The sequence below is a fragment of the Mizuhopecten yessoensis genome, unplaced genomic scaffold (genome assembly GCF_002113885.1).
Source record: "Mizuhopecten yessoensis strain PY_sf001 unplaced genomic scaffold, ASM211388v2 scaffold11069, whole genome shotgun sequence".
Classification (NCBI taxonomy): domain Eukaryota; kingdom Metazoa; phylum Mollusca; class Bivalvia; order Pectinida; family Pectinidae; genus Mizuhopecten; species Mizuhopecten yessoensis.
The window spans coordinates 157,938-184,112 of NW_018408864.1; the positions used below are offsets into that span (position 1 = coordinate 157,938).

Consider the following 26,175-nt stretch of genomic DNA (forward strand, 5'->3'; position numbering starts at 1 on the left):
TATAAGAGTAATTGAAAAGGGTGGGGTGGAGGTTAGGGGAAGACCTTAAACTCAAGTATTACTGGCACCTACATGTATCAGCACGAAATCATGATGATGTCTTGGACTCAATATCGTTTAAGTGAATATATGTGGTGATGGAGAAAGTAGTATAGGCCTTCCGTCATTTATACAAAACAAAAGAGAAGCCAGAATGCTCAACTTGGAGATATTTCATATGAAATATATCGTTACGTTACCTACCTACTCGAGACGACCTGACCTAACAAGGAAACAGGACAGAAGGCACAAGGATGTCTAGGAAAAATTATCTACCATTCAGATTTAAACTAGCGAAAAATATATTAGCAGTGTCGTGAATAAGGTTCACTTGGGCACGGAGATCTGTGATTCACACGGTAATTACCGCCTTATACACAGTCCCAAGAGTGTGGACGGTATTTAATACCTCGGTAAATAATGACCCGTAAAAAGGACTGGGTCGTCCGGTAGAACGGTGCAGAGCAGAGGGAAATTTCTGATTCATGATCCCTTGAGGTTCCTAATGGAAAAAATCGTCAATTTGTGTCTGGTTGAAATTCAAAAACTTTATGGCGTTCTTCTGTGGATGTTCTTGTTTCCGTCTTTAGATATTTGTGCTTGACCACATATCTGATAGACATCTTGAAATCCCAAGGTGCTTATATATGCCGGGCTGAGTGGTTTCAAATAGAGGCTCAATTATTCAAATGATGAAACTGGAAAACATTCACGCGCTTCTATTCAAAATGGCCGCCACACGGCAGTTCCTGTCAGTGGTGATTATCCTGGCCTCGGGATGTTGGATGAGGATGCGAATTATGACTATAATCGGAATATGATTGATGGACCGTTTAGAGTCATTAGATTCATTTGGAGTAATTAACAGATTTTAATAACAAGATCTGGTATTTAATCTAGTATTAACGACCAAATAGTGCACCGTAATAAATTAGGTTGGGCGTAAACATCGAGTTACATGTTACACCAAACAAGGCATTCATTTAAAAAAAAAAAAGATGACGTAAGGAATCCATTTTGTAAACTGATGACATTAATTTGTTGTATGATTTATTTGAATCTCATTTAATCGCTTCCTAAACCTCCCGTCATTATTCAGGTTTAAAAGAATGCATTTCAAAGCAATTTCAGTCCTGATGTATACTCAATGTGACGTCATAGGCGGAACTTCTTTTTTATGACAATGTTGAAATATTTGAAAAATGAACCGATAACCTTTAAGGAATAATGAGCTTCGGTTGACGGGAGGCTGCCTGAGAGACAAACATATTCGTCAGACATCACCTGCTGCAGATGGACTTTTGAAATAAGACAGATATCGAAATGATATATCAAAACGAAGAATATTTTGCCATCTGGCAATTGCACTGTTACCTGTTTTATATATAAGGGAAAATATTTTTACTTTGGTTTTTATGAAAGTAGACTTTTAGTGAAAGCATAAAGGTGTACATGTAATTCAAAAATCGGTTTTTGTAACTGGAAACCAGGGAATAATTCCTAATTAAGCATTTATAAAAATGCGCCGATCAGTTATAAAGATATAACACACATACACAAACACACACACACACACACACACACACACACAAAAGATATACATCTTTTAAACAATCTTTCTTAACAGTTAAAATATTTAAAACGTACAATAGAAACAATAGATCTTAATAATTTAACTCATAGTGCATGGCATAATACAACATAAACTCGGTTTTTTAAATCGTCTTATTTTGCACATAATATACACATGTAAATACGTACGGTATGATTCATCTGTGCAGCAGAAAAAGTAACCTAATATTTGAGGGAGAGAGAAATCGTACATAAAGACACGTCTTAATCTGAACATAAGATGATAAACTTCAACATTCTATCCGAATATTTTAGTGATTGAACACAAGATAGTATGTTGCCAATATTGACATCATACCATATCTCTACATTAACATCAAAATGTTATAGTTTATTTACATGATACAGTATACTACACAATATCAAAACACAATGTAAGACTGTATGCTTCAATATTATAACAGTACATCATTTTAACCATTCAAAAGAACACATAAAACTTTATATTTCAATATATAAACAATATCTGTTTAAGAATATTTGATATTCCATGTTTAGGATTACAACGATGGAAACAAACGATACGAAAATCGAACTAACATTTCGAACGTACAACAAAAATGTCGCCAATTAATAATGATAATAATAATAATTCGAAGTTCTCATATATCGTTTTATCACAACCTTGTTTGTAGGTCGTGGTTCACAAATTATTACCCGTGGCTGTAGGGCCTTTGCAACTAGCCAATATCTTTCTCAACTCCCTGGGGAGCGTACAGCCGGTGCTGCCATTTTGGCGCTCACAGCTAGCATTCTACAGTTCTGGCACTGCCCAACCACGTACTCATTTACAGCTGAGTAGACTGGAACAAGCGGAGTAAAGTATCTTGCTCAAAGATACAACACAGTGCCGTGATGTGATTCGAACCCGCAACCCTTCGGTCACGAGCCCGGTGTCCTACCACTACACTAACGTGCCTCATGCAAGATATGAGAGATCACTGGAAAAACGTTCATAATAAATCATTGTACTTACCATTTTGACCCTGTGACCTCAATGGTCTGTTTGCCGGGACTCTTGGGACACACGCTTTCCCCGGGACACTGACACATCATCCAACTGAAATAATTGTTCTCTTCCTTTATAGATGGTAACTCGCTTATTTCAGAACATACTGTGTCTTCGGAACACATCGGCAATGGGAAGTGCTGCAATTAAACAACGGAAAGAAAATGTTTGAAAAAGAAATCAGAACAGTGCAATTTAAATGCTGAATCGGTAGTTGGCAGAGCAGAATAAACAAAACAAAAACAAACAAAAAACTAAAGAAATACCGAAGCGTCAACAAAACCCTAATATGAACCCGACTTCGAAAATATACCAGTTTAATAGTTTGTGTGAATAAGACAAAAAAAAAACTGTCCCTTGTCAATAGCCCATTCATCCCTGATATTTTATTATTAACTGTTCCAACCTTTTAATTGGAAGAGTTCAAATGTGTCTTCAGGGGTGAATCATGGAAGACGAATCAATATTCGAAATAAGGGTGAAAGTGATGGACGTAAAATTAGTTCCAGCTTCTCCAGTAGTACATCTATTCAGTATGCCCTTATACATGTGCCTTAAACATAATTCATGTGTACGTTGTTCATGAAAGTCTCTCACTGGATGAATTAAATTTACCATCGCCATTTCAGCTATTCATTAAATTATCACACAAACAACATGTTACCTGTGATGTTAACATCTACGCCAAAATACATACGTGACGAAACGGATGATTAACTTCTCAAGAACTCCCTTTACTCCCAACTATTTCCATCTTACATTGGTTTTGAAATATGTCTTTGAAATTGGAACAGGATTCCAATAGTTCCATTTTATCATCGATACATATAAGGGTTCAATAATTCAGAATACTCGCCCTACATTTTATACGGTGTGGAAATATGTCTTAATCAATAATGGGCCTAATGCTCGTCGATTCTACTATTTTGCCTTCATTACCGACCCACTTTCGGATTTCCATCATAAATGATATTTATACAGGGGTTAAAGAGGCCATGCAATACATTTCTCGTGTAGCGTCCCTGAGATGAGTTCGCATGTGCTGACGAATGATAAATCATTTGTTCTGGTTTACTATTGGTAAAAAATTGAACAATTTGGATGACACGTGATTAGGAACGGTATCAACGCGAGATATGAACGACGCAGATACTACTGTAATTGAAAAGGGAATAAAATATCGGGGGAGGTCTCCAAAGCTAACATCTTTTGTTGGAAGTTTTAATTAAAACCAATACTCGTTATTCATGTGTAAATATAACGTTTGATAAGTATCACAGTGTAAACAACCATTTCCATGTCCCTACAGGAACACTATTGGAAACTAAAGCGTTGTCACCAACACCAATTCCTTATCATACACGGGGGCCGATGCGTGACGAAAGATGAATCCCAATAGTTTCAGAAATGCCATTTTTTGTTCATTTGTCAAATACAATTAAAGCATTTAATTGATCGCATCCGAGTTTTAAATTTGTGCGAAGAAAAATAAAACGATAAAAGCACGCACAGGCATCCAGCATCTGTGTGTGATCAACGGTACTTCCATTTGTCCTAAATATTACAAATTAGCAGAGCATGTTTTCATTATTTGGTGATTTCGGTCGGCTGCCATAATCGGTCGCCTTAAGGGGGTCGCCATTGGAGATGACTCATGGCCGAGGAGGATAACAAAAGTGGATCCCATCATAGTATAAACAAAGATGAAAAATGGGAGGGGTTAGGGGGATTCAACGTAACTGTTTGGGTTAACGTGGCTTATCCTTATTTCCAAACATACAGAAGTAATGTACTGTTTCATTGTTTAGATATCCGCGTTTGGCAGATAAGAATAATAAAAAACAAAAGAAACGAAGCGAAGCACTGTTTGTTACATATTGTGTAGTTTTTTTTTGTTTAACGTTTTAACTCTAACTGTGATGTGCAATTTTTAAAACATTAAATAACAGGTTTTATGACTAAATCACCTGGTTTCTTGTACTGTTTTTATTCCGCTTAGTGATGTTTTTGCGTATATTTCGGTAGTTGCCAAAGTTTATTTGTTATAATATCTTTGTATTTGAAGCAATGTTAGCTTCACGGGAAAATAGCTTATATTTTTATAATTATTGAAATTAGAAATCAAATTGTCATTCGGCCGGAATTTGAATTACCGTTTATGATTTTGTTTTAGTAACATTGCTTTGAACAACTGACAACTGAGGTTGAAATTAGTTACGTTAGATAGGAAAACCAGTGCAAGTTAATTGAACTGATTACAATATCTTTCAATGGTCCGCGATATAATACCAAACACAACAGTTAAAATGGACCTCCATACATTCTATTGCCAGTTATATTTGATCCGCGTATGATACTTCCTACCTGCAGGAAATTTTCGATACTGAATATTTACCAAATCTGGGAAACAATTATCAGCAGTTAGAAGGAAGTGGACATTTTCTGTAGAAAGAAAAAAATGAAATATTTTGAAAGGAGCGCTCTTTATTGACAGGCATACTTTAACCTATTCCCCTGCAGGTTTCGCAGGAGTGAAGATGAGATGGCTAAAGGAGAATTGTCTTAACCTGAAGTCAGGTACAATATGTGTTACTGCACCATATGTCGTTACAGCCTGAGTACGTGTTGATATCTATTGGCAGTTGTCAGAAATCTGTTAAGTACAAAAACTCACCATGTAGCTGACATTACACGTGTCCATAGAGACATGTCATGCACGTGATAGGTCCGTTATGTCCAGTAATGGAGGAATGCTAATCTGTATGCTGGTCACACAGCTCATTCGAATGGGATCAGACGCAGCGCGTGGCTGTGGGCGATAGTACACCATATTGCGGAAAGCTTGAAGGGGCGTAATAATACACTTACAAATGTCAATGTAGGGGTGCTGGCAATATATACATTTATAATTATGTCTGATGAAAATTGAAACTATAGAATTGTTGGACAGTTGACGAAAAGGATTAAATAGAGACGTGCTTTGTGTATCGCACTTTCCATCATACTTCGATATCTGATGCACAGTTGCTCAGAGACTTTGGCAGTGTTTTACATTAATTCGTTCATAATAATTCCTGAATTATTCTTAGCAGCCAAACCTCCATCGCATGTTATAATAGTTTGAATTTGTGTGCTGGTTATCATCATGATGTAGTAAAAATGTCGACCCCTGACCAAGATATCAAAATATATGTAAAATCAGTGTGTACGTCATAAAACATACCGAGATGATTCCATTTCACAATATTATGACAGGCTATAATTTCGAAAGGTATTTCCCCCGAGAGGTTTAGTTATTGTACGTCACGAATGAGAGAAGCGAGACAGCTGCCGCTAATGTCGGGGTCCAATCAGCATACTAAAGAAATAATGTCAAATGCCCTGGACATCTTCGGATACCGAATTTTGCACCAGGTTAATTTCCCATTGTCAGTTCATAAAGCAACTAAAAAAGATATGTTGCTTGACTGAATCCTTATTTGCTGAGCTTTCTTTTTATGTAATTCTAGCTATAATTTCCCGTTAGTTTAATACATCAACATCACTACCAAGAGAAGGTTTGGCCAACATATCTTCTGTAAAGAATCTGATAATAAATTGCATCCCTCGGGTAACTCTGACGTCACTGTACAACGCTCGGTTGATGCCTTGCCGAAAACTAGCCTTGGACACAGATACTTCCTGACACTTGTGGATGGTAATTTGATACAAAGCATGAACTGGTTTATCCAATATATTTGCTCCTTCTGCTTGTGTTCCAGTCGGATGTTCTTTACTAAAAGTACAGCTACATATCTGACGTAAATTCGGTCAAGTGAGGCTTGGGACGAGGATAAGAACTGCTAATGACGTAGGTGTTGAGATTAACCCCTAAACAGTAAGTGACATATACGAGGAAACATTTATACGATTGGTAGATGAATAGAAATATTTATTGTATAATTGGATAAGGTGCGTTTTAAATCCAATTTTGATACTGTCCGTGGATCATTTCCCTGATAACAGTTTGCCTATAATGAAACTCCATTACTGAAAAATTATGTAGCCAGTCGTGTAAGTTTGCTGTCGCTATATCTTAGGACATCTTTATCTTTAATTCGAACTCAAAATCGATAAAACGGGGGCATTATATGCACTAAAGAAGAACTTAAACGGAGACCCTTTAAAATGTACAAGGAGGATAAGACCTTGTGTTGCGAAAACTTGAGCGTCGCTTGCTTCATTGGCGAAACCTGCTTTGTAAATCTAGGAAAAATCTAATTAAATGCACATGCTCAAACCGAATTCTCAAAATAAAGTTGCAACTGAGATCAACATATAGAAGGAGAAAACTTTGCTTTGGCATGAAAACAATATCTTTTCTGTGTGTGATGTTAATGAGATCACATTAGTCGTATATTATCTCAAATATACATCAAATATCATATCAATATAACAGCACTCCTTTTAAATATAGTATTATAATTGAAGTAAGTCATAGCCAGTGACAAAAGAATCCTGTGATACTTCATATCTGTGATATGTTGTGTAATTGTTGCTTTCATGCTGTACATACAGTCAATTTTATGTCGACCACTTAAGTAAGAGCCTTTTTCTCAAGCGTTATCGACGAGAAAAAAAAGTCTTATATCTAATACAAATGATAATAGCAAAAATGGTAGCATCGACTCAAGATTCCTAATTTGCTGGTTTCATTTATATTCAAAATTTGATTAGATTATTGTAGTTGGTGTAAATATAAAAATACACGTAGGGAGATGCAAAATGATCGTCTGAAGACAAAAATAGTTATATATTTGTAGATTCACAGACTTTTTTCAAGAACACCATTTTATAAAATTTGCGTGAATGATACGTCAAGCTAACAAGGCTTAGAATATCCTGATTTAAGATCTTGTGCACAGGTGTAGCAGCATTGGTATAATGAAGGACAATAGAAAGAATTACCCGTTTAGTCAACTTAATTACACCTGTTAACAGCGAACTAATCTTTGCATACGTAGAACAGAAGGTCAAAGGTCAAGGTGAATCAATATTTATGGGATTTTCACTTAAAAAGGATGTATTTGAGAGTGTTTTAAACGCTTAGTAGAATTTTACTGATGATAGGTTATAAACAATTATGTAATTTGGTTTAAATTGATACATGAGAAGGAACAGGTCTTTCTTTTCATTAGCATTTACACACAAAAAATCACCTTTTAATGTCGTACTTTCAAAAAATATTATCTTTCATCTGCTATATGTCTTGATCGAGTACAACATCAAAAGTCCTTTATCCCTGGTTACCGCAAAATGTACCAAATTCGAGATAAGGCAATACTCGTTTAAGCTGTCTTGTAATTTTCTTGTAATGTGAACGTGTTTTCCCTTGGTTTTGCTCTTAGACATATTTACAAATATGACTTTGGTCTGTTATTTCATATACAGATATACAGGTAAAGAATCATGGCTTCAGTGTCGGTCAATATTTGCTTAACCTTTCAAGAGGCGAGGCAGTACTATTCAATGCAAAGTATTTCCTGATTTCTAGCTGCCATAGCCTGGGCCCACTTGTATAAAACATCTCAACTCTTGAGATTTCCTCAAATCTAAAATTTCCCATAGACAATACATTGCTTGAGATTTTCCTTAACTTTGAGATGTTTTATACAAGTGGGCCCTGGTCTGTATAATGTGTAACAAAGGCCATGTTAAATACTGAAAACAAGTGTACAAGTCATGATTGTAGAACTACTTGCTTATTACATATATAACATTTCGTCTGAATCTGTGTTAACGGTCTGTTGCGATTATGTTCCAAGGCAGTACAAAGTTCTTTAAAAAAGAACAATCGGACAGGGCATCATTGAAGAGTTATTACGAAATTTGTTTATTTACTCTTTTGGTTATATGTTGATTGGCATGGTTTTGTGGATATTGAGTAACTTGTTATATACATGAAGTCTCGATTCTGTCATCTTGAAAACAGGATTGAAGACCCCCTGCATATCTCTCATCAGTAATATTTGTCGAAATTTAATAACTTCTATTAAAACCAGTGTTCGTTTGGGACGACGCTGGAAAGAAACCTTAAGGAATTAATGAAACAGTAGATTAAATTGCACGTATAACGCAGTGCAGCGTAAAATTAAACCAATCGCAATAACAGTGTGATGATGAAATGGTTCACTCTCTAAGCAAATGTCAAATAAACATTTATATTTCAAAGTATTGTAACTTGATATATTTGAATTCGTTTCAATGCTTTATTGATTTTAACATGTAGTTATATTTCAATTCCTACTCAAGTTGGACTCAATGCAACTACCAAATGTAACCTGTTTAATTTGCAGATGAATTTGACCAGATTAATATTGCCTGTGTGTATGATTTTGCGAAGGCAGATAACTATTAACATGTTTGAACAAAAAAATCACATTTTTATTGCAACACAAGAAATTGTTCAAACAACCAAAAACGATAAATCAGCAAAATAGTATCGACAGGGGTTCGGTACAACTGTCTGCAATACACATATCATGCTATAATTGATATGGACCACAGATTATATATTGTATAGCAGTATAGCATGATATGTGTATTTCAGACATTTGTAACGAACCCCTGTGGTAGATCCATGTGGTCCCGTCTTATATGAAATACAGTCGAACATCCAAATGCCATATCAAATGTTTCGTCCGTTCAAGCCACGTCTGGTTTCCTGTCTAATTCGACATATAGTTACAACAGCTTCACATTCCAGAAGATGTAGAATCTCGAAAATAAGCGGCTCTCCACTTCGAGCTTGTAAAAAGATGGATGACGTAGACTCGCAGCTGAGCCTGTGCATCGCGTCTAGACATTATTCTTCCGTGGTAAGGCATCAGAAAATTTGATATCTTATGAATTTATCAATACAAATTAAATATGACATTTAAAATATGGTTTCGTGTTTTGTTTCTACATAATTTGGCTGTATTGAACTATCAACGTACACCATCATATTGTATGATGGTCCTTCAATGACGGGCTATATTGTTTGCATTACGTCACTACGTATACTAACGATCAGAATGGACTTCACAAGTTCCAATTATTGAGAGAGAGAAAAACACGTTGATTGAAATATAAGGATTGAATCTTGCTTTGGTTGATCTCATGGGGTGATGAATTGAGTTGGTCTTGAAACAAATTCAACATGAACTGCTTTGCAGTTCATTAAATTTGCTTCAAGACCAACTCAATTCATCACCTCATCCTTCAATGGAACCTGACCACAAACATATTTTTGTTTATCTCCATACGTATTCGATTTGGATTGTAAAGTAGACGAATTAGCATTCACACACAATAAACCCAAACAAGAGAATACTAGAGTGCCAACACAACCACTATTGGAACTCAAAATCGATAAAACTAGAGCAAAATGTGAAGACAGAAAATATTTACTTGCAGACCCTTGAAAAAGTACATGTGTTCCGGAAGGGTAGGCGTCCCCTGCCTCATCGATGACACTCGCTATGTAAATGTGAGCTGAATCCTAGTTATATCACGTCCTCGCATTGAGAACAAAAGTAGTGCATCTTTGGAAACTCTGTGTTGGAAGCTTTTCCGTCAGCGATCGGCATTCATCATGATTTTCGGACCAAGCTCTTGAAACCGAAATAACAGACGCCAAAACCCCTATATCCAAAAAGATAAATGTTTCCTGCATCACATTTTCCACAAGTCATGTTCAACTCCAAGAAAGCGTCTAGGCAACCAACGTCTAAGCCACAGTTGTAAATCATTATTGACGAATATTTAAATGTCTGGAACTAACGAAATTAAACAGAGATGAAACTGCAACTGTCTCGAAAATGAAAAAAACCCTCCAATATAAATGAAAAGTGATCATGAAAACCCTTTCAAAAGAAATGAAAGTTATTCAAACATGTAGATCAATATGATTTTAAAGGGTAGGAGTTTCATGCGTAATGAACACCCCAAAACACAGGAGGTGAAACAATATGCTCTTAAAGTGTGATGCTTCTTGAAGACCTTCTTAAACCAAGAAGTATATATTACAGTGCTGTAAAAGTGTGAGCGTATTTTACAACGTGAAAACCCTCCGAAAAAGGGATAGGTTCATGTGCGATGAACACTCTTCTAAGTAAGGAAAGAGTCCAAATATCTAAGAGGGTAAGCAATTCTTGCACCATGAACACCCTCCAAAACAAGGAGTAAGTATATGTGTTCTAAAAGGGTAAGCCTTATTGTTGCCGTATTTCGATATGTCGATCTTAACTATCTAAAAAGTACCATTGCAGGTAACTCTTATTAAAACGGTCACCAAATTGAAGCAAAACATCAGTAGTTAAATTAGATATTTTGTAAAATTTTGTTATAACATTTTCCCAGATGTTAAAAATATGGTTGGTAAATATATATGGGAGCCAATCAATGAAATAAAGATGGATTAGTTTCACTTATTTATGACTTTTTTATACTTAGCCAAAGAGGTACAAGTGGAAAAGTTTTGTTATGTTTGGTGTGATTTTAGAAAATTCCCTAAGATATCACTAGCTTAAAATGAAGTCTATCCAAAACTATGTAAAACCCTGACTTTGAAGTTTATTGTGTAACATTGTATATCTGTCAAGACAATCATAACACATAGGTAACAATTTGACGCAGTGCAGTATATGTGACACGTATAAAAGATGTGTGCATGGGAGGTTCGTATGCTATTTCTGCGGAAAGGAAAATGATGATTGCTTACGACATCAAATAGTGCTAGTGCAAAAGGGTCATACCTGATAGCGTACATTTTCATTTGCATTGATGGATGTCTAAATATTTTCAACAGTTTTTTATTTTTTTATTTCTTTCATTACATACATTAGTTAACGTTACCTTAATATGACATAAAATATAATTGTGTGTATCGTAGCGTCTACAACGAAGGTCAAAATTCAGAGTTCAAAGGCGAAACCAGCAGAAAGAAAATTAGAATTACAGACGAGACATCTCAACAGAAGAAGAGATCATTAACTTTAACAAAGAGCTCTCTGGCTAATACAAAGTACTCTAACACATCGAGACAAAGCAACAGATTAAGTCCCGGTTAAATATTAACAACAGGGCAGGTGCTAGTTAAAACGAACTAATCGGCCATTCTGTTACCTGTATGTGGTTTTAATAAAGACTGCATTACAAATGATCGTGCTATTGGGATACCATATTGACATTTAACACTTTCATGATTGTTCATCAACACTTGAATTAAAAACGAATAAAGAGACAGTAATTGAATTAGAAATATCGCAAAAGTTCAATGTTGTCATGGAGTGTGATAATTTCTAGGAAGTGTTTGGTGAATGTCTCCATTATTCTCGAGTGATTTAAATGTCTTCCTGTATATAAGATGGAGCTGCATATCTATATAACTATATATCTCAATAAATGTTTCGTTGAGATTTAATATATTTTTCTAAATGTCAGAAATGATTCAAAACATACCGCATAACCTTCGAATTAGAATGAAATGTTCTTTAAGTTGAGCCGAAGTAATTTTTTATTTCTTTTGCACAGACATGCATGTACCTAAACATAATCAAATTTCCAATTCCATGATGATATTTAAACAAGTTTAAAGATAAGGCTATCTAACTCATCCTAATTCATTTACAAAAATGACCACTTTTTACTCAATATATCCACATTTATTTTAAATCAAGCGAGGTTGGAGAGAATAAAGAAGACATTAGGAAAAATCGACACGCTAAAAGCAAAACAATTAAATCACAAGCAGTTGGGGAAAGCACTCGTGGGTACAATCTGCCAAGTGTGTCACCCCCGTGAGTGATCGTCCTTCTACGATAATCGTTCAAGTTGAAGTACAATGAAACCATGTGTAATGACCAATTTTACATATCTATTGGCGTGTTATTATCGTTTTTGGATTATAAATGACAGACTGTAAGGTTACATTGGGCAATTAAAAAGCCTGTGATTAGTCCACTGCCGAATCATATATGTTTGCACTTCCTGTATACAATTCAAGAATTAGCGCAAGACTCATTTCACGGCAACTTAAATGGCATGGCCCACGCGTTGACGTCATGATTACTATGACGTCATAATTGTAACGTTGGATACCACTGACCCTCCATGAAAGATGGTTGTTCTGTAAATTTAACAAACTTACACGATACATATTCTGTCTTTGCGTATTGCAGAGTTATCTGCTCTTGTGAGCAGGTATTGATTGTTACGTCATTTGTTTGTGAGTGTAACGTCATCAATTTTTGAGAAAACGACGTAATTTTCTCACACAAACAAATTACGTAACAATCAATACCTGCTCACAAGAGAAGATAACTCTGCAATACGCAAAGATGGAATACGCTAATGCAGAATTTTAATACACATATATTAATTTCTGTGATAAAAAAAACACCTCAAAAAATGGTAAATTAATAGGAGCATTTAATTTTGTTGATATAAAATTTAGTCAATATGAATGACAAAACTTTGTATGGAAAATTATAAAATAGCCCACATTATGACGTTTGCCTGTAAAGCTGTGTCATTCAAATCTACTATAAATGCCAAATCAGCGCAGTTCAATGTTGAACTATTATATAATTTGGTTTTCAACGGTTATCAGTAATAGGTGTCGTCATTGTTACATAACTTCACACAAACCAAAAAATATGCTAACAAGTAACGAGAATATTGTCTTTTACAAATACACTGTAATATCAAGATAGAATGTGTTACCTTTCATTCCGGTTTGCAGAGTTTTTCCGTTTTAAATAGATTTGTTAAAACAATTGACGAGTTGCGACTCTTTCAAACGGTACCTTTTTTTTTTTTTTTTTTTTGTAAATGGAAATGAACATTGAAATGTCAATAAAATAGACATAAAGTGTAGTGGATGAAGTATTAAGCATTAGCGCCACTTTCCTCTGTTATACAAGGGCGAAAACAATACAATTCATCAATTGGCCATTCAATTATGACAATTTTATGGAACATAGTGAAATTGTCTCCGTAATCAAAATCTGGATATAAATCAACCTGGGATTTATTCTCCACTCAATTTTCTTGTTTTTTTTTAAAATCAAATAGCAAATCTGTACAATATATCATTAGATCTTTGTAATATTATTTTCATGATTGTTGAATAACTTCAGCCAATAAAGCGTTTCCCTACAAGGAAAACCAATTTGACAACATTCCGACCTGATTCAGTTCCATGTGTAGAGATACCACACTTTTCCTGACTCTGGAAGTGGTAAATGCACTTTGAACTTAAAAAATAACATGCCGCCTTGCTACACCCGTTTTTACATGGAAGGCACATTTGTTCGACAGGCATTCAACTTATCAGGGTGAAATTGTCAAATCCGTGATTGTCAGGATTTTGACAATTCCAAATATATGGACATTGATCAATTAAAATGTATGAGAAAAATAATAAGAACCAATGATATAAATTAAGTACCAAAAACAAAATACAGCTATTTTAAAACATAGTTTATCTATTCAGAATGCTAAAAAAGTAAACATTTAATACTTGCTATTTGGTTCAGTTGACTTACCAGTCATAATAAAGGTGAAAAGAACATAAACCCATGCTTAAGAGAAATACAGCAAAATAGGAAAGGTACCTATATCTCTTATAACATAAAAAGTTATCAACATTTGGCTACAACAGATGAATTTGTCTTAAAATTGTATTTCGTGTTATTTAATCACAGTTTCGAATTTGGGAACGAATTCATTTTAATTAATGGCTTACAAACACTAAAATACAGCAATCGACTTAAATTTGATTCACGCACATTTTTTTCATTTTACTTTTCATGTACTCAGCTCGTGTTGACGAACCAATATATTCCCAAAGAGTCTCTCCATGATCGATTGTATAATCACTCAGTGTCAGGTTTAGATAAATTTACAATCACGTTTCGAATGATCTTACAAATGAAGTGTTTTTATAGAAAATCCACTTATACCTTGCTTCAGCGGAGGAAGTTTGAAGGCATGTTCGCACAACAATCAATAAATCTCGTTCCATTTACTGACACGTCAAATCGTGTATTTCCTCTACATCTTACTCTGTGTTTCCTATCAAACTCAATGTACTCTCATGACTACAGTACATTTACATTGATGACACTCGCTTAGGTTTGCGTACCCAATGACTTCTGTTTAATTGGACATCCGCTTTAAATTTCTGTCTTTGACAATTCTTTCTTATTATTGAAATATCAATTCGATTTTTGTAATCTTTATGACGGATGTTCTTTTTTTATTAAAGATATTCTATCATGCTGTAATAATAAACGTGGGATATTATATTATCATATGACATCAAAACAACTTTAAAAAAAATACGTTTCTAAAGTGAAACATATGTAGGTTAGGGGGAACATACCTGTGTGATGTAAACAGACCCGACACAACCCCAAGATAAGATGTTTGAAGTTTATCACAAGGCTTTGCTGAGTGTTACACTTCATAAATCTTACTCTGAATGTGAAAGATTGTGTGATATCTGCATCACGTAGAAGTACTTATCGGATGTGTTGTAATTTTGAACCCGATGTGCAGTGCCACCATCCTTAGCGAATGTGTGACAAAACTGATGATGCAACCATGATAACGCTGTTTAAAGTGATGAGGCGATGGTGACGTTGTCAGAATAATAGCGCGTGCGCGCTGTCTGATCTTTTCCCTACCGAAGACGATAAATTCCACAACAGGTTGCTGAATATCTTTATGTTTCACACCTACAGACTGGCTCACGTTTTACTCTCACCTCTCGCCTCATAATTCAGTTAGGGTTTCACGTGAAGTGATATTATACAGCCATGGATGATAACAGTTACTGTTTTTAATTCTCAAATTAAGTGGTAGGACGCGGAATTCCTACAGGATACAAATGTGACAAATGTATGCTGCGACGAGATGAGAAAGCTAGCTTGGGACTGCTTGATATACCACAATAACCATCAGAACCATTACCATTCACCAAACTATCTGACAAACTATGTAATACCTTTTAAAACAATTAAATGGCTTGCATGTTGAATGACACTTATATTTCAATTGTATGTAGGAGAAAATTCCGATATTGTTCACGATTCTTACCCTTCCGGAACACTTGGTCTTATTCTCCTGATACATTTGTTAGTGTATCAACGTGAATCGTATCCTTGTTCATAGCTACCACTTGTGAATCAATCCTGAGTTCGAATAACTATATGATGATCTTGGTACATTTTTTTTTTTTTTGCATAACTAACAAAACCGAAGAATCTTCTCCAACATTGAGGCATCTGGCTGAGAGTTAAAACCAATGGTCGATAAAACATTGCTGGAAGGTTTTTAAAGACTCCAGCACCACTATCGGCTTTTTTATGTTTGTTTCCGACAAAAAAACCCAACACATTTCACTTATTTTTCCTAAAACGTCTATCTGTTTTCCTCAGGGGCAAGAAAACTATAACATGAAGTTGAAATGAAATAAATTTTAACCTTTGGAATTCGATTTATTAAATCAGCGACTATTTACTTTTCAGCGTATAATTTTTTTTTTCTTCATTGCCATTAAATGGGCAAATTTCCCTATAGGTAATATGGGTTCCCGTCTTCATCGTCTAAGTGACACACATATGTAAAACCTTTTACCAATGTGTTTTTCCTAAATAAAGTCATATACCTGGGGATCGAACTTTGCCTCTGAAAAGTCACGGCAGGATATAATTGGTCTAAATATTACGTAACGAAAGTATCTCAATGTTTCAGTTAAAACACATACGAGTTTTTTTTTTGGGGGGGGGGGGGGGGTTACATGCAAAATATACTGTATGTCAGGTGACGTAAACTTATTTAGATACTTTAATAGACGTTCCTAGCAGCAAGCGTTTACCTAAAGGAAGTTTGTTTGGTTCCGAATAATTTACTTTCTCATAAAGTATCATCGTATCCTGTCCTACTCATCTTTTTAATTTTATTTTATGATTTAATTTTTCTTTCCAGACAGAGACATACATATACATTTTAGATAGTGATATATGCTCGATTTAATGATAAGTTGTTATAAAACTTAATCATATATAATATGGATCACATGGATTTTTTTTTTTTTTTTTTTTTCAAACCAACTATCGATTACAAAATTTGAACTAATTCCCACAGCTATTAGAAGCCTTTTGTATGCTTATTGGCATATCTTTTAGAATTTGTAGTAATTTGCAAAGTTAGATTACCAATCAGATTGAGATACATGAAAATCAGCTTTAGAAAAATTATTGCGATTCATCTTTTTAATCACTTTTGACATTCGGTTCAAAGGTCTTATTCGGAATAAATATCAGTTTCGCAGAATAAATTATATTCATATAGATTACAGGTAAGTAATAAAAGCGATACCACGCACGTGCCTTTACCGGACTATTTTACTTCGCGGACGTATACATTCAGCCGTGCTCAACTTGGATGTATTCGTTCTCACTTAACGTCATGCTATCCGAGATTACAGGTAAGACAAATATCTATGATTGATTTGATATGTATCAATTGTTGAATGAAGTTTTCGTCTTCATATTTCCTCGCAAAAATATAACTCTCGCAAAAAAATATGTGCAGCATCACTCTTCAGCATTTAACCTTTTCAGTGTGTTAAAATCGTTTATGTCCACAGAGAGACGTCATTAAGTTCGTGTCTCTAGATTTAAGACAATTTGCCACGAATTTCTTATTTTCAATTAAATTGAATGTTAATAGTGTTACTCCTGCTTGAAGTAAAAATTCCAACTGAACAAAATTGATATTTATTAGAGCAATTACGTTGCCACTCTTTGCCAGTTAACGTAATAGGATTGGCGCTTAGTACAATACAATAATTCAGCAAAAACGTATCAGGAAAGCACATTTTTAGAAGTCAGTTCTCCAGAAAGTTTTCGGGAAGGTGTTTTTGTGAAATATATTTAAACATCCTTTATAAGATGTGCATGTTGATTGCTTTGAGATTAACGACCTCGTTATAGCTACGGTTATATAAAGACGGGGTACAATAAGAATACATTTATATAGGACCGGATATAGAAGATGTCTCTTTTATAGACAAACTATCAGGAGTAAATGAAGATATGTAGAAAACATCATTCCTCAAAACCAGGGTAAGGTTTTTTAAATCGTTTCTTTCTTCTCACCTTTGAATACTGATTATGCCTTCTTTTTTACTTAAAAATGTTACATGTAGGACGATTCAAAACTACTACATAGTAACAAATAATCTAAACTTTGAGAATAATTGACACGGTTTGTCCCATGTTGTCTTGCTTCAGTGCTATCACATTTATACTTGCTTTCTCTGAATCAAATTTGTGAATCAGTGAACCACGACTAACAGATCCAATATTTCTACATTTGTAAGTCGACACTGTGTTAAAAGATTTTGTTTCACGACATTGAAATATCTTTTTGCAAGTTTAAAAAGTATCGGTAAACAAATGTGTCATTGAGATGCGATTGATTCCAATAAGAGATATGTTGCTTTCATCGACTTGAGTACAAGTTAATTATGGCAAGCGAGGCATGTGAATCATTGATGCCACCTTCTCGTGATAAGGAAGGGTGGTTCCATGGATGAAGACAAATAATGTACAAAAAATTGCCATCGTGTACATGGGTAACTTAGTGTTGCTTAAACTTAACTTACACAACCCAGCCACCCAATGATTTAATTCAAAATTTTACACCAAGTTATTATTTACGCCTAGTGACTCATAAATTCGGCTAATGATTTTATAGTTTTAGTTCAGCCTGATTAACATGTTTTCTGCTTTAAGAAACATTATCCTTTCTCAAAATAACTAATAACTCTCTCATAAATGACTTAACCTCTGCCCCCACTTGGCAGTAGGACCAAGTATGATAAAGTGCCTTTTTAAGAACGTAACCCATGGAGAGGGACTTTTTCTGGAAATGTCGTTAGCATTTCAGTACCAGTGTATATAGGTGGGATGTCATGATGTCTGACAGGTAATCTGACACAAGCACTTGAATATCATTTCTTTTGTGATTTGCATACTTTCTAGCTTCTGACAGAATACGTATAACGGATTTCACATGTGATGAAAGAAATGATTTTCCCTTCAGATTCTGATCTTTACCTCGGTAAATACCGGACTTGTGGTACATGCATGAAGGCTTGTCTTTTGTTTCGGTATTTTCTCGAGTTCTGTTGCTTTCTTTTGCATAAATTACATCTCCATCACACACGCAGGCATACACACATAAGGAGGTATTAGCCAGGTGGCATAGGACTAGTAGTTGACGACTGATAAGGCAGCTCCTGCGTATCCCTCAAATTTGTATTGATTTATGTATATGCTAATTGTATTAATTGTATGTCTATGTACTGTAAAGCGCCTCAAAGTGGCGTATTTTAGCTACATAGGGTGCTATATCGAATGTTGTTAATTATTTTTATTATAAACGCATTCTTCATACTGTAACATTATGATTTTTTTGTGTTATTTTTACCTACACCCTTTGGCCTTATGTTGATGTTCCCACGACATATCAAATATCTACAAGTGTTGTTGTTGGAAACTATTGAATAGGGATAACACCCAGAGGGGGCGGCCTCAGGATATGATGTGACGATAGACTCACAGGATTGGTCCCAAGACGACTGTACCTCCACTCGTAACAGGCAGCACGAGACTGCCAAAAGTATGTATCAGTTGATCATTTCGGTAATGTTGTGTGTGTATAACGACGGATCAATGAAGGCCAACGCTTATAATTTAAAAATAAATAAAAATAAAAATGCTCGATCCTACATTTCACTCAGACAAAATAAATAAATATTACTGTAATAAGTGCCATACTATAATTCGCTTTCCATACATATTTTTCTTAGTGGTTATTAACAGGAAGTCTATCTCAAATTCAAAGAGTTCAATTTCTACACAAGAAATTGTTCCCTCAACCAAAAACGATCAGCTGTTGCTAGTCGTAGCAATAATTCATGTACTGTCCTAGAAAGTCTCCCTCCAGCTAGCCATTCTGCCTCCTGTGTCAGTGTTAACCCCAATTACAAATCGAAAACAACGTGGATCACATACCCAAGTTGTCACGTCATATATGAAATGCAGTCGAACAGCCAACTGCCATATCAAACTGTTGTCCCCTTTCAAGCCACTTCTGGTTTCCTGTATAATTCGACATTCAATTACTACAGCTTCACATTTCAGAAGATGTAGAAACTCGAATTTAAGCGGCTCTCCACTTCGAGCTAGTAAAAAGATGGCTGCCGTAGACTCGCAGCTGGGCCTGCACAACGCGTCTAACCATTATTCTACCGCGATCACGCGTCAGAAAACTTTTAAAATATCTTAACGTATGCATTTATCAACACAAATTAAATATGACGTTTAAATATTTTTTTGTCTTTGACATTTTTTTATTGCGTCAGTCACATAAGTGCATTACATGTTTACAAAGGTTCCTGGAGAAGAAATACAATATAAACGAGTAGTTAAGTACTAGTAGTTCATTCTAGAATAAGCCTGATACTTTCCAATTTTTGCCGGGTCTTGTTCGCTGCATTTTGAGACATCATGTAGACAGAATGTAGGTCTAAATTTCTATAATTTTTTATAAATATTTTACAACTTTCCCAGTCAGGGATTTTGTGGTATTGTCGCATTAAAGATATATATTTTTTAATCAGTATGCATATGTTTAAACCCGTCAGTTGAACATTGTCAATGATGCCGAATAGGAAAGTAGCAGGTTTTTTCTCTAAAACAATATCATATTTTTGTAAATCCGAGTTAATAAAACATGTCCAGAGCGATTGACTATGTGTACAACCCCAAAAAATGTGATATAGTGTTTCTGATACTCCACTACAAAAGCTGCATTCTTCATGTTCTAATAGTTTTCGCTTCTGTAGCATGGAATTTGTGAAAAAGATTCTGTGAATGATTCCAATCAGACAAAATTGATTCCACTGTCTTTATTTTTTCCGTAAAATTATCTTCATAAATATCGTATTTGGATAAATCACATCTCACTCCCAATAGTTCGAATTTTCCTTGGTGATTCCAGTATATATTTTGTTCTGTTTTGATTTCCTCACCGCAGCCCCGTTTTACCCCAATCCATACAGCCTGGGATTTATCAAAATTGGTTTTTAGACCAGAACATTCTCCAAAGATGTCGATCAAATATAACGCTTTAACTAGAGACCTTTGGTCATCCTCGAGTATCAATGTTGAATCATCTGCATACTGACTTATCAGGTATTCAGAATTATTGAGGATTACTCCCTTGACATCAGGATCATATTTTACAGCTGCACTAAGCAATTCAATACAGATAATGAAAAGATATGGAGACAGAGGATCTCCTTGTCGTACTCCTCGTGTTACTTGGAAAAAGGTGGAGAGGTGACCATTATTTTCAACAGAAGCTGTGATATTAGAATAGAATGTTTTAAAACAATTTATAATGTAATCACTAAAGCCAAAGAAACGCAAACTTTTTTCTATAAATGACCACTAACTGGAATCGAAGGCCTTTTCAAAATCCAACATTAGCAATATGCCAGACTGATCATTTTCTTCTGATTTTTCAATTACATCATTTATAACCCTGGTACATTCCCCTATATAACGACCCTTAACAAAACCCGCTTGACTTTGACTTATAATATCTACCAGAGTCTGTTTAATTCTATTGGCAATACAGGATGCTGCAATTTTATAATCCACATTCAATAACGTAATAGGCCTCCAATTGTTTATGTACAGTTTTGATTTTCCTTGTTTTGGAATACATTTGATTAGTCCCTGGTGTTGACTGATTGACATTGCCTCCTTACTAAACGCTTGATTAAGAGATTTTAAAATGTATTGTGTATGACGTTTAAATATGTTTGTGTTGTGTTTTTCATAATTTGGCTGAAGTGAACTACCAGCGTACAACATAATTTTGTAAATGGTCTTTCAATCACGCACTATATGGGTTTTTTTCACATTACGTCAATACGCACACTTTCACAATCTCCAAAATCTGGGACACATTATCAGAATGGACTTTCACAAGTTCCAATTATTTAAAAACAAAAACCATGTTGATTGAAATTTAAGGTTTGAATCTTGCTTTAGTCGATCTTGAAACAAATTCAGCATGAAATGCGAAATCGACCAAATCAAGATTCAATCCTTAAATATATTGCACATGTTTGTTTTAGAGTATGTTGGCCATGTTTAGAGCATCATATCTTTGCAAATAAATATTTTGAAACGGGACTAGCAAGAATAGTATTTGCAAAATGAGAACGATTTCATTAAGCTTAGTGTAGTTTATTGGTATAGCCCTTTAGTTTCAAATGAAACACTTCGATTAACTATGTATCTCAAACAAAGAAGTATGGGAAAAGGAATGGGTTTGTTATCAGCAATACTAATTATATATAAACATTTTCTTCATGTTGGTTCAAGTATGGATAATGAAAGGCTTCTTGTTACACAACCAATAAGTGTTTCTATTTTGTGCATACGCTTCTGTGGTCATTTGTCTGATGAAGGTGACAGCGTACATACCGTACTAGTCATCGAAACGTCACATAGAAACACTTATTGGTTGTGTAACAAGAAACTTTTCATAATGATAGTTATAGAATTGTCTGTTTGTCAACAAAAATGCCATCTTAGGAATGATTTAGCAAAAATGTTATCAACCAGTTGATTTATATCTTTCCTCACTTTGGAACAATACGGTTAGGAGTTGCCGCCCTTTGACTTTTCCCTCCACTACTTACATTCATCCTCGATACATAACCAATATGGATCCATCAATTTACACCGAGTAATTAAAATAGACCTTACCATTACTCAGTACTTATTCAAGTCACATAATACCAAAGTATTTGGACTATGATAAAATGATTTTTGAATTTTGAGCTATACGCATAGGTGCGCGTTTTGCATACGAACTATCAGCATCGTCACCGCTACAAAATCCCTACGCGGCCTGACTCGTGATTTTTAAAACAGTGACGTCAGTCACCAGACAATGTTATAGAATGTGTGGTAGAGAGAGGTCACATGACCCATGATTCTCGTAACCATTGTTATCTAACACGTGACGTATTATGACATTTTTAAAACGGTAAAACATTCTGAAGGTTTTTTTTGTTTTTTGTTTTAATTTGATCAATATAACAAGAAACGTTTAGTCGTGCCGTACTAAACTTAGAGTGCGTATGATATATATTCAAAACACCAGAGCGTCTTCAAAGACAAAATACACCAGATCTCCCACAGAACATTTACATCGATTGCTACAAACAATGACAAAAGTTTCACACGAGCGCCGACAAATAACACAACAGCGTCTATAAACTAGGAATTTTTCAAAAAGCTGAAAGGAGAAGAGTGTTCCGGAAGTGAGGAAAGCCGGACTTCACCGGATATAGCAATTGTCGGGGTGTCTCCAATCAAAGCCACAGAAATATGATATGGGTTTATAAACTGAACAACATGGGATCCTCTACTAGATTAAATACACACCAGCTGATAATTCAGATTGATACCTCTGATAAACACTTCAAGCGCAATTTGACGAAATAACTGCATTGTGATGGTTGAAGTACAGTTTCAAACACACAGTGTAGTTAACGTATGATTTAATGGCGGAGCGGAGGCTGATAGCACAAGGAAATGATTGTCTCTCCCGACAGATTCATGTGGATGTTATTTAGAAATTGTAACATGATATTATTATAGTTATATAGAAATGTCTCTTATACGTGGGTTATATCAAAAACATTACTTTCAAAATGACCGGAATAAATTATGAGAAAATTTGCTCTTCCCTTTGGAAAGTTTTGGATCTCTAGTCCTTATTTATATTTTCGGGGGATTTAAAGTGGTCCTAGTTTTAATTGTCGATTTTTTACGTCAATAAGTAGTTTTGAAAATGTCTCGAGGACTTCGGAATACATAAATAATTCACAGGAAACGTGTCTTCTAATGTCGACGATTATCTTTACAAGAAACCCTTTAACCTCTTTAAACTCTTTCACAACTCTTTCACATTACAAAATGGTACATTTTTTATCCTATATAATGAAACACTTAAAGCATGTCGTTGAGAAGGATAGCCCGATTGTCGTCTCCGATACACGCTTTGTTAACATAAAAACGTTCATCTCGACATGGGAAGCCGTGACGGTCAATATGTGCGCTATTTTGTAATCAGGTATAAACGGGTCAAAAATCATTAATTGTTATAATTAAATAGAGTATTTGGTAATTAGTATGAACGTGTAAAAAAAAACGTTTACACTTAAGATTAAATAGCTTTGGCAGTCGGTATGAACGTATCAAGAACCTTCAACGAGTATGATTTACTAGCGTATTTTGTAGTCGGTATGAACGTGTTAATAACCTTTAGGGAGTATGATTAACTAGCGTATTTTGTAGTCGGTATGAACGTGTTAATAACCTTTAGGGAGTATGATTAACTAGCGTATTTTGTAGTCGGTATGAACGTGTTAATAACCATTAGGGAGTATGATTAACTAGCGTATTTTGTAGTCGGTATGAACGTGTTAATAACCATTAGGGAGTATGATTAACTAGCGTATTTTGTAGTCGGTATGAACGTGTTAATAACCATTAGGGAGTATGATTAACTAGCGTATTTTGTAGTCGGTATGAACGTGTTAATAACCATTAGGGAGTATGATTAACTAGCGTATTTTGTAGTCGGTATGAACGTGTTAATAACCATTAGGGAGTATGATTAACTAGCGTATTTTGTAGTCGGTATGAACGTGTTAATAACCATTAGGGAGTATGATTAACTAGCGTATTTTGTAGTCGGTATGAACGTGTTAATAACCAATAGGGAGTATGATTAACTAGCGTATTTTGTAGTCGGTATGAACGTGTTAATAACCTTGAGGGAGTATGATTAACTAGCGTATTTGGTCATACGAATAAACGTGTTAAAAAAACATTAAAAGTTATGATTAAATAAAATATTTGATAATAGGAATGAACGCGTCAAAAACCTGTAACAGTTCCGATGTTGTAATTTGTTTGAAAACCGTTTATAGTTGAACGTGTCAAGAACCCTTCACTACCACTGTAAACGTACACTTTTCAGCGGTATGTTTGCGCTTAAAATATTGTGGTTAATTTTGACTGGGGCAACTTCAGTTTCTGTTCACAGTTCCCTATTGTTTATAATTGTGAGTGCACCAATTCATCAGTTCGCTAATCTTTAAAAAAAAAAAACGTTAAATTTTCGGTCTGCTAATATGAGCACTTTTACAGTTTGATTAAATTAATATTTGGCAGTCAGTTCAAACATAAAACAAACAAATAACAGTATATAGTATACAATTATCATACTGTGTTGAGGGTGATGGCCCTTTTTCTCGGACTCCATGCCTCGACTGTTACAAGAGGCGAAGAGTAAATGTTTAAAGGTCAGCGTGGTAATAGATAAAAACAGGTTGCAGAACAAAGCTCGAAGGTGAGTGGAAGAAAATGATGTAATTTAAAACAGTGATACTATGTCGATCATATATTAGTTCAGAAACATTTCTAAACTCAAGATATTTCTGCAGGCCGCCAGTAAAAGTTTCCTACAGTACGAAAATGTAGAACTAATATGATTGCATACTATTAATGCTACAACTTGTGTTAGACAAATGAGAGGCACTTGGACATGGAATACCTTTTTTATTCTTAGACTTTGCTGACAGTACTGATGAACATATGGATATCTTTACACTTTTCTTATTCTCCATCAAGGAGTTTATTATTTCTTTCACTTTCATTGCAATTTCTCCAATATTTTCTATAAAAAATATTTAGGATTTGGCAAAAGTTTCTCCTTTTTTTCATAAATAAAATTATTATGGTTAAAGAAACAATGGTCTAAAGATTTGAATATCAACATTAAAATTGTATAATAAAAATTGATTACATCAAGTACAAAAATGTAATATTATCAAATAGACCCTTTTATTGAGAAAAAGTCCAGACGAACTGCAAAGATATCACCGAGATATTGCCAAGCAAACCAACGTAAACACAATTTTTTTGAATAAGTAAATAAAATCTTCAGGATAAGTACAGGTATTAAAATGTGTATTCTTACCTGGTAACGTGTGATTGACGTACCGCGCGTGCATGCAACAAATGTCGCCAGTACGGCGATCCAGCAGGTGGTTGAACACATCGTGATTCTCGGTACCTTATCCCAACACAGCGATGCACGGTTCTTATAGCAGATCTCTGTATAAGGCACTGGTCCCTGGCAGGAGAGGTGGTCCGTGTTGCGCTTTATATCGGACAACAGATCATAATTTAATGCCTTCTCTCATTGTTATTCAAATGGAGGGATGGCTCAGTGCGGTCCTAACAAGGGCAAAGGTCATATGGCTTCCCACGGAGTTGAAAGGTCAATCAGCAACTTAC

General features: G+C 34.9%; 1 protein-coding gene across 1 annotated transcript in view; it reads right to left on the reverse strand.

Moving 5' to 3' along the window:
- LOC110465325 overlaps positions 1–26,065 on the reverse strand; it is a 46,101-nt gene extending 20,036 nt beyond the window's left edge. The window contains exons 1-2 of the mRNA XM_021521057.1: positions 25,856–26,065; positions 2,648–2,820 (exon numbers count right to left, since the gene is read on the reverse strand). Of these exons, the coding sequence (XP_021376732.1) occupies positions 2,648–2,820; positions 25,856–25,936 (254 nt within the window). The 5' untranslated portion in view covers positions 25,937–26,065. The remainder of the gene's footprint in view (positions 1–2,647; positions 2,821–25,855) is intronic.
- Positions 26,066–26,175: the final 110 nt, after the last annotated feature.